The sequence below is a fragment of the Nerophis ophidion genome, linkage group LG01 (assembly GCF_033978795.1).
Source record: "Nerophis ophidion isolate RoL-2023_Sa linkage group LG01, RoL_Noph_v1.0, whole genome shotgun sequence".
In the NCBI taxonomy this organism is placed as follows: Eukaryota; Metazoa; Chordata; class Actinopteri; order Syngnathiformes; family Syngnathidae; genus Nerophis; species Nerophis ophidion.
In genome coordinates, this window is record NC_084611.1 from 12,195,395 (window position 1) to 12,209,355 (window position 13,961).

Here is a 13,961-nt window from a genome sequence, read left to right on the forward strand (position 1 = left end):
CTGACATCAAATAAAACACGTAGATTTCACATGCATTATGACAAAGAATCATACCTCATTGGCCTCACAAACTCAGAGGGAATAAAGTTTATTTTCCAGCCGAGACTCCATTAACCTCTTCCATCAAATGTTTGCTGTCTCATGCTGCTTCCCTTATTCCGTCACATATTAATTGTCCCCCCCCAACAATGTGACCAAACCAGAAACAAAATATGCTCCTCTCCAATTTACATGGGTTTTGTAATAAAAATAAAGTTAACAAATACATGCATGAAATTACCAAATAAAATACATTTTTAATCACATTATATGTAAATATGAACTGAATATTTATACATTGTATTTATTTATTATAACCAACTACAACGTTATATCACATTTATACAATGTGCTTCAGTCAGCAGCTACACAGTGTACTGCTTCACACAATACTGCACACATTCAACAGGGTCTGAGGACCGCATAGAATATTTATGTTTGGAGTTTTACTCATTATAGAGCCGAAAAGCAATCCAATGTTGGCAAAGACATTGCTAAACAAAACCTCCATATCTTAACTTTGTGGCTCCGTACATGTTTTAGTTAGGGAAGTTTCTTTTCAGGAATGAGAAATTTAAAGACATTTTTGATAGGAAAAATAAAATGTAACCGTATTGTGGGTTACACTTAAAGGCCTACTGAAACCCACTACTGCCAACCACGCAGTCTGATAGTTTATATATCAATGATAAAATATATTAACTTGCAACACATGCCAATACGGCCTTTTTAGTTGACTAAATTGCAATTTAAAATTTCCCGCCGAGTTTCTTGTTGAAAACGTCGCGTGCGCGTGACGTCACGGACTGTCAGGAAATATTAGCTCAGCCCCACTTAAGATAGTACTTTATTAGATAGTACTTTATTTATTCCGTCAGGAGAGTTCCTTCAGGAAAATTAAAATTTTCAGCACAATCCCATTCAAGTTTAGACAAACATTACAGGGAGACAGAACAGGATCGCTGACGGGTCTGCCGGCTTCCAGCGCCCCTTACAAAAAAGATGAGATACAGGTAAACAAGGAGGGGGAATAGAAGATTAAAACAAAATAAAAAAAAATTTAAAATAGAAAAAAAATTTAAAAAAATTAATCGGTCTTAGCCTGGGCCCTGGAGAGGAGGTGCAGACTGAGGCCAAGGGAAAAAAACAACAATTCAGAGCCATGGTACACAATTCAGAGCCATGGTACACATCCCAGGGGTTAGTGCGTCTGCCTCACAATACGAAGCTCCTGCAGTCCTGGGTTCAAATCCAGGCTCGGGATCTTTCTGTGTGGAGTTTGCATGTTCTCCCCGTGACTGCGTGGGTTCCCTCCGGGTACTCCGGCTTCCTCCCACCTCCAAAGACATGCACCTGGGGATAGGTTGATTGGCAACACTAAATTGGCCCTAGTGTGTGAATGTGAGTGTGAATGTTGTCTGTCTATCTGTGTTGGCCCTGCGATGAGGTGGCGACTTGTCCAGGGTGTACCCCGCCTTCCGCCTGATTGTAGCTGAGATAGGCGCCAGCGCCCCCCGCAACCCCGAAAGGGAATAAGCGGTAGAAAATGGATGGATGGATGGATGGTACACATCCCTCTTCCATGTGTGTAAGAGGGAAACATCAAACATCAAAGAACACATAGGACATTAAAGACATTAAAGCAGCAGATACAACCAGAGATTTACATTAAAGCAGCAGATACAACCAGAGATTTCTACATACTAGCTATGAATAAAAAGTAAAAGAAACCTATCCACTGTGATGGCCTCTGGGGTGTTCCACGCCATTGTCCGCTGGGGTGGAGGGAGCATGGCCAGAGAGCAAAAAGGCTAAAAGTCGTCTCTTTTCATCGCATAATTACACAGTAATTTGGACATCTGTGTTGCTGAATCTTTTGCAATTTCTTCAATTAATAAAGGAGACTAGAAAGAACAATGCTGTTGGTGGAAAGTGGTGGATTGCAGCTGTCTTTAGCACCCAGAAACAGCCGGTGTTTCTTTGTTTTTAACACAGAGCAGTCAAGTGAAGTGAATTGTGAATTATGTTTATATAGCGCTTTTTCTCTAGTGACTCAAAGCGCTTTACATAGTGTAACTCTCTCCACATAGCACTGACACAATGGCTTTCTTGAACTGATTTATTGAAGGCTTTCTTTCACTTCAATTCACCGTGAAAACTGTTAATAAAATAAAGCACGTTACAAACGTATCACAGCATGTGGCTCAAACATTTACCGAAGTAAAATACAAACAGAAATGACAAATACCTCGTTGGCCTGCATGCTTCATTTAGGAGGAAATTGTGATCTTCTGGCTCTTGTGGCCCAAACGCTGAAAGTCCTTGTGACACTTTTTAGTCCTTGTAACCATCAGTCGCTCTCTTTATCCCTTCTCATTGCATCAAACAGATTTTCCTCATACCCGGAAGTAGCTTCCTTATATCCGTTCACAGACCAATCGAGACACTTCAAAACAAACACATGCCCACAAACCCAACAAAAAGGCATGAAATTACATTTTTAACCATAGTAACTTAAATAAAGCCTTCTTATGAACTTTTATACATTTTGATTTAAATTCCCTTTTGTGAACTTAACTTATTCAGTTTTTAGAGAAATAAAACAAATTATAATTATTAGTCGCAACAGTTACACATAGTGAAACCCAATATCCAATTTTACATTTTTTTAAACCAGTGTGGGTGTCACTGGGAGCAGGTGGGTAAAGTATCTTGCCCAAGGACACAACGGCAGTGACTAGGATGGCGGAAGCGGGGATCGAACCTGCAACCCTCAAGTTGCTGGCACGGCCACTCTACCAACAAACCGAGCTATACCACCCCAAGGTCAAACGAACATGTTTTCTCTACGTCAACCAGTATGTTTTTGGATGGGAAAATTGTGATATATATCTTACCGGAGACATCATTGGATTATTCGTCCTCCTGCAGTAGCTGTTTAAAAGGCAGTTGTGAGCTTGGCTTCTCTCTGAGACACTGCGTGTTCACCGCAGCCATCCGACCTCGAGGTATGTCTTTACAATCTCACTAAAACACTAATAAAACAATAAGCAGATAAGGGATCTTCCAGAATTATCCTAGTAAATGTGTCTAATTACATCTGAAACGCTCACACTGCTTTTTATTTTGTTTATTTATTTTTTTTCTAGTCCTTCGCTATCAATATCATCATCCACAAATCTTTCTTACTCGCTCAAATTAATGGGGAAATTGTCGTTTTCTCGGTCCGAATAGCTCTTGCTGCTGGAGGCTCCCATTAAAAACAATGTGAGGACGTGAGGAGACCCCACCCTTGTGACGTCATCGTCTGCGACTTCCGGTAAAGACAAGGCTTTTTTATCGGCACCAAAAGTTGCGAACTTTATCGTCGATGTTCTCTACTAAATCCTCTCAGCAGAAATATGGCAATATCGCGAAATGATCAAGTATGACACATAGAATGGACCTGCTATCCCCGTTTAAATAAGAAAAATCTAATTTCAGTAGGGCTTTACCGGAAAGACAACATGACTTGCCTGTTTTTGTTCGGCCGCTACAGACACCGTGTTGTCTTCGCCAGTGGCGTCACCAACCTGTCGGCTGGAGGCAGCGAGCCCAGGACTGGACTCCAAAAGAGCACACTTCTGAGGGGATTCGGACCAGAGATTTTTCAGGATCTCTCCAGCCTCAGCGGACAGGCTGAGCATCTCCTCATAACCGGCCAAAATATCCTACAAAAGTAAAAAGCGTGTTAAGGTAATGACAGTAAACACGGGTAAACATGTAGAAAAAAAACACGGCTCGCATATTAAACTGAATTATGAAAATTCATCTCAGGGGTCTGTAATTGCATCAAACATGTCTCTGGCGATGTCACCATTCATTATAGAAGAGATCAAATTTGGTATTTTCATAAACGACTGTAACATAGAAATGTTGTCAACATTATTATCCTCCAGAAAAACATTTTTTCTACATAAATGTCGATTTATGAAAATATGGCCTTTTCTTTTACTGTGTTACAATTATCAATCAAATTTTGGAGAATTAATGATTAAGAGTACAAAAGCCCTTAAATTGATATATTTGTTAAAAAACATTTAAAGTGATTTGGGTAGCCCTTTTTGTCTTTTATTTATTTTTTTTTTCATATTGTTTGGTATTGTTGCTCTCTGCTTGCTTTTTTTTTTTATTTCCTTGATGTAGGAAGTGCATTGACTTTTGTGTGAATTAGATGTATGTTTTTTGCTCAATAAAAAATAAAATGAAAATTAAAAAAAAGTCTATACTCTCCCTCATTTCCGCAACAACGACCGCTTCGCCAATCACCTTACAGGCGTGGTACGTTCACGACAATCGGAATTCTGAAGATCTCTCTCTCAGGAACACAACATAAACCCAGCAGGTCGTTACAATATGTTTGTTTGTAAATGTTGAACTTTATACATAAAAGGTGTATAAAAGGGACGGCGTGGCGCAGTGGGAGAGTGGCCGTGCGCAACCCGAGGGTCCCTGGTTCAATTCCCACCTAGTACCAACCTCCTCACTTCCGTTGTGTCCTGAGCAAGACACTTCACCCTTGCTCCTGATGGGTGCTGGTTAGCGCCTTGCATGGCAGCTCCCTCCATCAGTGTGTGAATGTGTGTGTGAATGGGTGAATGTGGAAGTAGTGTCAAAGCGCTTTGAGTACCTTGAAGGTAGAAAAGCGCTATACAAGTACAACCCATTTATTTATTTATTTATCATTTAAAAATAATAATACAAAATAAAAATGATATTTAGAAAACTTCCGCAGGCGAAGACTTTACGACACAGAATTGCGGCTGCTGCACGGATTACCCACAATCCTTTGCGAACGGAAACCCATGTATAGCGGTTACGTAGAAGAGATCGGAAAGTCAAAATGTAATTAATTTAATTAATCTAAATAAGACATGCACCTGGGGATAGGTTGATTGGCAACACTAAATTGGCCCTAGTGTGTGAATGTGAGTGTGAATGTTGTCTGTCTATCTGTGTTGGCCCTGTGATGAGGTGGCGACTTGTCCAGGGTGTACCCCGCCTTCCGCCCGATTGTAGCTGAGATAGGCGCCAGCGCCCCCCCGCGACCCCAAAAGGGAATAAGCGGTAGAAAATGGATGGATGGATATACATTAGAAGTACATTTGAGTTGTTTATAATCCGGGGAGATGGGATGTGGATGGAGGAGGGTATTAGTAAAGTGTTGAAGTTGCCTGGAGGTGTTGTTTTAGAGCGGTTTTGAAGGAATATAGAGATGCACTTACTTTTATACCTGTTGGGAGTGCATTCTACATTGATGTGGCATAGAAAGAGAATGAGTTAAGACCTTTGTTAGATCGGAATCTGGGTTTACCGTGGTTTGTGGAGCTCCCCCTGGTGTTGTGGTTATGGTGGTCATTTAAGGAAGTAGTTTGACATGTACTTCGGTATATGTAAAAGAGATCGGAAAGTCAAAATTTAAATGGTACGATTAATCTAAATATGTTCAAAATTAATGCAACATTTTTCCGTGATTAATCACACAACTCGTAATTTTGACAGCGCATTGTATGTTTTTGGTCATTTGTTCTGTTTCTGCCGACTGATGATGGAAAAATTGTGTTATATAAGTGATCCAAACGTTTTGTTTTGTAAATCTAGTTACTGGCCTTCGACACCGTTGCCATTTCCATTCAAGTAGAGATACACATCTTATGTTGCAGCTAACAAAGATCGTATATGATCATAATAATCCACTCATTTATATTTACTGGATGCCAAGGGTGGTTAAAAACACACTTTGTACGAGGAGTGTGGCACAAATTCAACTTCGGTCCAGAGAAAGTCAACTTCAAATAAAAGCAAGGCTCAAAACGAGAGGCTGAAGGAAGTTTGTGTCAGATACAAAAAAAAAACGACTTAGCCGACGGACAGTATCTATGTCTATCTATCTGTCTTTTATGTCTCTTTTATGTCAGTCTGTCTTTCATGTCTGCATGGCTGTCTTTTATGTCTGTCCGTCTTTTATGTCTGTCTTTTATGTCTCTTTTATGTCAGTCTGTCTTTCATGTCTGCATGGCTGTCTTTTATGTCTGTCTGTCTTTTATGTCTCTTTTATGTCAGTCTGTCTTTCATGTCTGCATGCTGTCTTTTATGTCTGGCTGTCTTTTATGTCAGTCAGTCTTTTATGTCAGTCAGTCTTTTATGTCAGTCTGTATTCAGTACACCAGTGATTCTTTGTCCGCTGCAAAATGCAGTTTTTGCTGATAAGCAAAATAAAGAGACATTTTTGATAGGAAAAAAAAAATGTAACTGTACTGTGGGTTACACTTAACGGAAAGACAACATGACTTGCCTGTTTTTGTTCGTCCGCTACAGACACCGTGTTGTTTTCGCCAGTGGCGTCATCACACTGTCGACTGGAGGCAGCGAGCCCAGGACTGGACTCCAAAAGAGCACACTTCTGAGGGGATTCGGACCAGAGATTTTTCAGGATCTCTCCAGCCTCAGCGGACAGGCTGAGCATCTCCTCATAACCGGCCAAAATATCCTACAAAAGTAAAAAGCGTGTTAAGGAAATGACAGGAAACATTGGTAACTGAACTATGGAAATTCATCTCAGGGGTCTGCAATTGCATCAAACATGTATCATTTCACAAAAAGGTGTTAATAGTTTCTGCAGTCTTTATTTTGGTGCACTTTAATTAATGTACTGCTTCACACAATACTGCACACATTCAACAGGGTCTGAGGACCGCATAGAATATCTATGTTTGGAGTTTTACTCATTATAGAGCGGAAAAGCAATCCAATGTTGGCAAAGACATGCTCAACAAAACCTCCATATCTTAACTTTGTGGCTCAGTACATGTTTTAGTTAGGGAAGTTTCTTTTCAGGACTGGGAAATTAAAAAAAACAACTTGAATTTTATTTGGAAATACAAAAAATACAATTTCGAAAACCGTATGGGAACTTTTTTTTCTAAAGGAAATTGACCTTTGCTACCTCATAACACTATTGGGTAAGTTTTATATTAAGACATGTAAGCTTCTCAATACCCGACCTGTTTTTGTGCTTTTAAAAATAGAGTTAGAACTTTATCTTAAAACGCTTTCAATCAATCAATCTATCAATGTTTACTTATATAGCCCTAAATCACTAGTGTCTCAAAGGGCTGCACAAACCACCACGACATCCTCGGTAGGCCCACATAAGGGCAAGGAAAACTCACACCCAGTGGGACATCGGTGACAATGATGACTATGAGAACCTTGGAGAGGAGGAAAGCAATGGATGTCGAGCGGGTCTAACATGATACTGTGAAAGTTCAATCCACAATGGATCCAACACAGTCGCGAGAGTCCAGTCCAAAGCGGATCCAACACAGCAGCGAGAGTCCCGTTCACAGCGGAGCCAGCAGGAAACCATCCCAAGCGGAGGCGGATCAGCATCGCAGAGATGTCCCCAGTCGATACACAGGCAAGCAGTACATGGCCACCGGATCGGACCGGACCCCCTCCACAAGGGAGAGTTCTTTACCGTATCGCCTTGTTTAATTGTTTGGTTGTCAAATGTTAGCGTTGTATTATTAAATAGAGTTCGGTGTCTAGCAGGACCGATAATCAGCATTTCCGTTTTTTTGGCGTTGAGTTGCAAAAAGTTAGCGGAGATCCATCGTTTAATTTCATTAAGACACGCCTCCAGCTGACTACAATCCGGCGTGTTGGTCAGCTTTAGGGGCATGTAGAGTTGGGTGTCATCAGCATAACAGTGAAAGCTAATATCGTATTTGCGTATGATGTCACCTAGCGGCAGCATGTAGATGCTGAAGAGTGCAGGGCCAAGGACCGAACCCTGGGGAACTCCACACGTTACCTTAACGTAGTCCGAGGTCACATTGTTATGGGAGACACACTGCATCCTATCAGTAAGATAAGAGTTAAACCAAGACAGGGCTAAGTCTGACATACCAATTGGTGTTTTGATACGTTCTAATAAAATATTATGATCGACGGTATCGAAAGCAGCGCTAAGATCGAGGAGCAGCAACATAGATGACGCATCAGAATCCAGCTTTCTACAATTAAAAACCAAAAAGCTGTGAAAACTAGGATGCCATGCTCTAAATTTAAACGATTTACACAGCTTGTGTGAGCCTATAACTATAGAGCAGGGGTAGGGAACCTATGGCTCTAGAGCCAGATGTGGCTCTTTTGATGACTGCATCTGGCTCTCAGATAAATCTTAGCTGACGTTGCTTAACACGATAACTTAATAATAATTCCCCTGGTAATCACAGTGTTAAAAATAACGTTGAAAATATAATCCATCCATCCGTTCCTACCGCACCTGTTAAAGAAGTCAAAAGTATTTTATTTAATATTGGTTAGCTTTATAATAACAATATTATTTAAAAAAAAAAGGACTTAATATACTCAAAAAATGTTGGTGTTACTTAAAAATGCACGCATTTGGTTGCAATCAGGAAAGTCCAAATAAAAGAGGAGGCGTAGAACTCTCTTGTCAGAGCGTGGGACGACACTGTACAAGGGTACAGGTCTACGGGTTTCTCCTCATTGAGCTAAATTGAATCCTGTCTCTGTTTTGTTCCTTGCTTCTTGTCTGTTTAATACATGTCATAAAGTGTTTGAACCTGACAGTTGTATTCAGTGTTAAAAATATGATATTACATGTGTCCATGTGATACTGTACATGTGTCCATGTGATACTGTACATGTGTCCATGTGATACTGTACATGTGTCCATGTGATACTGTACAAGTGTCCATGTGATACTGTACATGTGTCGTTGTGATACTGTACATGTGTCCATGTGATACTGTGCATGTGTGTGAGTGATACTGTACATGTGTCCATGTGATACTGTGCATGTGTGTGAGTGATACTGTACATGTGTCCATGTGATACTGTACATGTGTCCATGTGATACTGTGCATGTGTGTGAGTGATACTGTACATGTGTCCATGTGATACTGTACATGTGTCCATGTGATACTGTGCATGTGTGTGAGTGATACTGTGCATGTGTGTGTGGGATACTGTACATGTGTGAGTGGGATACTGTACATGTGTCCATGTGATACTGTGCATGTGTCCATGTGATACTGTGCATGTGTCCATGTGATACTGTGCATGTGTCCATGTGATACTGTGCATGTGTCCATGTGATACTGTACATGTGTCCATGTGATACTGTACATGTGCCCATGTGATACTGTACGTGTGTCCATGTGATACTGTGCATGTGTCCATGTGATACTGTACATGTGTCGTTGTGATACTGTACATGTGTCCATGTGATACTGTACATGTGTCGTTGTGATACTGTACATGTGTCCATGTGATACTGTACATGTGTCCATGTGATACTGTACATGTCCATGTGATACTGTACATGTGTCCGTGTGATACTGCACATGTGTGTGTGGGATACTGCACATGTGTGTGAGGGATACTGCACATGTGTCCATGTGATACTGTACATGTGTCGTTGTGATACTGTACATGTGTCCATGTGATACTGTACGTGTGTCCATGTGATACTGTACGTGTGTCCATGTGATACTGTGCATGTGTCCATGTGATACTGTGCATGTGTCCATGTGATACTGTAAGTGTGTGTGTGATACTGTACATGTGTCCATGTGATACTGTACATGTGTCCGTGTGATACTGTGCATGTGTGTGTGGGATACTGCACATGTGTGTGTGGGATACTGTGCATGTGTCCATGTGATACTGTGCATGTGTCCATGTGATACTGTAAGTGTGTGTGTGATACTGTACATGTGTCCATGTGATACTGTGCATGTGTCCATGTGATACTGTACATGTGTCCTTGTGATACTGTACATGTGTCCTTGTGATACTGTACATGTGTCGTTGTGATACTGTACATGTGTCGTTGTGATACTGTACATGTGTCGTTGTGATACTGTACATGTGTCCATGTGATACTGTACATGTGTCCATGTGATACTGTACATGTGTCCATGTGATACTGTGCATGTGTCCATGTGATACTGTGCATGTGTCCATGTGATACTGTGCATGTGTCCATGTGATACTGTACATGTGTCCATGTGATACTGTAAGTGTCCATGTGATACTGTAAGTGTACATGTGATACTGTACATGTATGTGGGATACTGTACATGTGATACTGTACATGTGTCCATGTGATACTGTGCATGTGTCCATGTGATACTGTGCATGTGTCCATGTGATACTGTACATGTGTCCATGTGATACTGTACATGTGTCGTTGTGATACTGTACATGTGTCCATGTGATACTGTGCATGTGTGTGAGTGATACTGTACATGTGTCCATGTGATACTGTACATGTGTCCATGTGATACTGTGCATGTGTGTGAGTGATACTGTGCATGTGTGTGTGGGATACTGCACATGTGTGTGTGGGATACTGTACATGTGTCCATGTGATACTGTGCATGTGTCCATGTGATACTGTGCATGTGTCCATGTGATACTGTAAGTGTGTGTGTGATACTGTACATGTGTCCATGTGATACTGTACATGTGTCCGTGTGATACTGCGCATGTGTGTGTGGGATACTGCACATGTGTGTGTGGGATACTGCACATGTGTGTGTGGGATACTGTGCATGTGTCCATGTGATACTGTGCATGTGTCCATGTGATACTGTGCATGTGTCCATGTGATACTGTAAGTGTGTGTGTGATACTGTACATGTGTCCATGTGATACTGTACATGTGTCCATGTGATACTGTACATGTGTCCATGTGATACTGTACATGTGTCGTTGTGATACTATACATGTGTCCATGTGATACTGTGCATGTGTCCATGTGATACTGTGCATGTGTCCATGTGATACTGTGCATGTGTCCATGTGATACTGTGCATGTGTCCATGTGATACTGTGCATATGTCCATGTGATACTGTGCATGTGTCCATGTGATACTGTGCATGTGTCCATGTGATACTGTGCATGTGTCCATGTGATACTGTGCATGTGTCCATGTGATACTGTGCATGTGTCCATGTGATACTGTGCATGTGTCCATGTGATACTGTGCATGTGTCCGTGTGATACTGTGCATGTGTCCGTGTGATACTGTGCATGTGTCCGTGTGATACTGTGCATGTGTCCGTGTGATACTGTGCATGTGTGTGTGGGATACTGTACATGTGTCCGTGTGATACTGTGCATGTGTCCATGTGATACTGTGCATGTGTCCATGTGATACTGTGCATGTGTCCATGTGATACTGTAAGTGTGTGTGTGATACTGTAAGTGTGAGTGTGATACTGTACATGTGTCCATGTGATACTGTACATGTGTCCATGTGATACTGTGCATGTGTCCATGTGATACTGTGCATGTGTCCATGTGATACTGTGCATGTGTCCATGTGATACTGTGCATGTGTCCATGTGATACTGTGCATGTGTCCATGTGATACTGTGCATGTGTCCATGTGATACTGTGCATGTGTCCATGTGATACTGTGCATGTGTCCATGTGATACTGTACATGTGTCCATGTGATACTGTACATGTGTCCATGTGATACTGTACATGTGTCCATGTGATACTGTGCATGTGTCCATGTGATACTGTGCATGTGTCCATGTGATACTGTGCATGTGTCCATGTGATACTGTAAGTGTGTGTGTGATACTGTACATGTGTCCATGTGATACTGTACATGTGTCCATGTGATACTGTACATGTGTCCATGTGATACTGTACATGTGTCCATGTGATACTGTACATGTGTCGTTGTGATACTATACATGTGTCCATGTGATACTGTGCATGTGTCCATGTGATACTGTGCATGTGTCCATGTGATACTGTGCATGTGTCCATGTGATACTGTGCATGTGTCCATGTGATACTGTGCATATGTCCATGTGATACTGTACATGTGTCCATGTGATACTGTGCATGTGTCCATGTGATACTGTACATGTGTCCATGTGATACTGTACATGTGTCCATGTGATACTGTGCATGTGTCCATGTGATACTGTGCATGTGTCCATGTGATACTGTGCATGTGTCCATGTGATACTGTGCATGTGTCCATGTGATACTGTGCATGTGTCCATGTGATACTGTGCATGTGTCCATGTGATACTGTGCATGTGTCCGTGTGATACTGTGCATGTGTGTGTGGGATACTGTACATGTGTCCGTGTGATACTGTGCATGTGTCCATGTGATACTGTGCATGTGTCCATGTGATACTGTGCATGTGTCCATGTGATACTGTAAGTGTGTGTGTGATACTGTACATGTGTCCATGTGATACTGTACATGTGTCCATGTGATACTGTACATGTGTCCATGTGATACTGTGCATGTGTCCATGTGATACTGTGCATGTGTCCATGTGATACTGTGCATGTGTCCATGTGATACTGTGCATGTGTCCATGTGATACTGTGCATGTGTCCATGTGATACTGTGCATGTGTCCATGTGATACTGTGCATGTGTCCATGTGATACTGTGCATGTGTCCATGTGATACTGTGCATGTGTCCATGTGATACTGTGCATGTGTCCATGTGATACTGTGCATGTGTCCATGTGATACTGTGCATGTGTCCATGTGATACTGTGCATGTGTCCATGTGATACTGTACATGTGTCCATGTGATACTGTACATGTGTCCATGTGATACTGTACATGTGTCCATGTGATACCGTACATGTGTCCATGTGATACCGTACATGTGTCCATGTGATACTGTACATGTGTCCATGTGATACTGTACATGTGTCCATGTGATACTGTACATGTGTCCATGTGATACCGTACATGTGTGTGTGGGATACCGTACATGTGTGTGTGGGATACTGTACATGTGTGTGTGGGATACTGTACATGTGTCCATGTGATACTGTACATGTGTCCATGTGATACTGTACATGTGTCCATGTGATACTGTACATGTGTCCATGTGATACTGTACATGTGTCCATGTGATACTGTACATGTGTTTTGGGAGGAGATCAAAGATTGGCTGAGAAACAAGAGTGTGGCGATGTTTAAAAAGACACTTTGGACGAGGAGTGAGGCACATAAAAAAAAAACGACTAAACTGACAGACAGTTTGCCCAAGTTAAGAAACATTAAGTTAAATTCAGATAGATAGACTTACCTCACCCCTCTCCGACCAAAAAAGATCAAAGTTGATATTTCCCTTCGGCGACTTTTTGAGCGCATCCAAAGTTTCCCAACGTTGACGCTTGCTGGACATGTGGAACGACGTAAAGGGTGTCAAAAGACAAATAAAAGGTGAAAAAGCAGGCAGACGTCGTGTATCCGCGAGAGATAAGTTGTATCTTCTTCTATTTTGCCGTTTTTTATTTTTTAAACGCGCTTTTTCTTCTTCTTTTCTGACGGGTTGCAGCCGCCAGTACTTTCGGTACAGAAAGTGCATAGCGCCACCTACTGTACTGGAGTATGTCATTAGGCATGATCTCCTATTATACTTTATTATTCATATCCATCTATATCGCTCTCTATCTATCTATCCCTCCCTATGTATGTAAATACATCAATTGCTCTCTTTCTCTCTATCCATCAATTTCTCTCTATCTATTGTCTATAGCGTAGATTTTCTTCCTCCTGTTCCTTCTCAAGTACAGGTGTGTAAATATGTGTTTAGTTGCTAAACTTTAATTGTCTATTGATCAAAAATGCACATCAATGAAGGAGATAAATAAATAAAAAAAGGAAAAATTAATTTCTCTCCCTCTCTATGTATCCATCTAACTTTGTCTGTCGTTCTTTTATGTCTTGTATGTCTGTCTGTCTGCCTGTCTTTTATGTCTCTTTTATGTCAGTCTGTCTTTTATGTCTGTATGTCTTTTATGTCAGTCCGTCTTTTACGTCTCTTTTATGTCTGTCTGCTTTTAT

The 13,961-nt window shown here is 41.3% G+C and overlaps 1 protein-coding gene across 1 annotated transcript in view; it reads right to left on the minus strand.

Moving 5' to 3' along the window:
- The window catches only part of gle1 (GLE1 RNA export mediator), a 56,646-nt gene extending 43,238 nt beyond the window's left edge, over window positions 1-13,408 (minus strand). The window contains exons 1-3 of the mRNA XM_061896118.1: window positions 13,201-13,408; window positions 6,374-6,568; window positions 3,555-3,749 (exon numbers count right to left, since the gene is read on the minus strand). Of these exons, the coding sequence (XP_061752102.1) occupies window positions 3,555-3,749; window positions 6,374-6,568; window positions 13,201-13,299 (489 nt within the window). The 5' untranslated portion in view covers window positions 13,300-13,408. The remainder of the gene's footprint in view (window positions 1-3,554; window positions 3,750-6,373; window positions 6,569-13,200) is intronic.
- Between the last annotated feature and the right edge of the window lie 553 nt (window positions 13,409-13,961).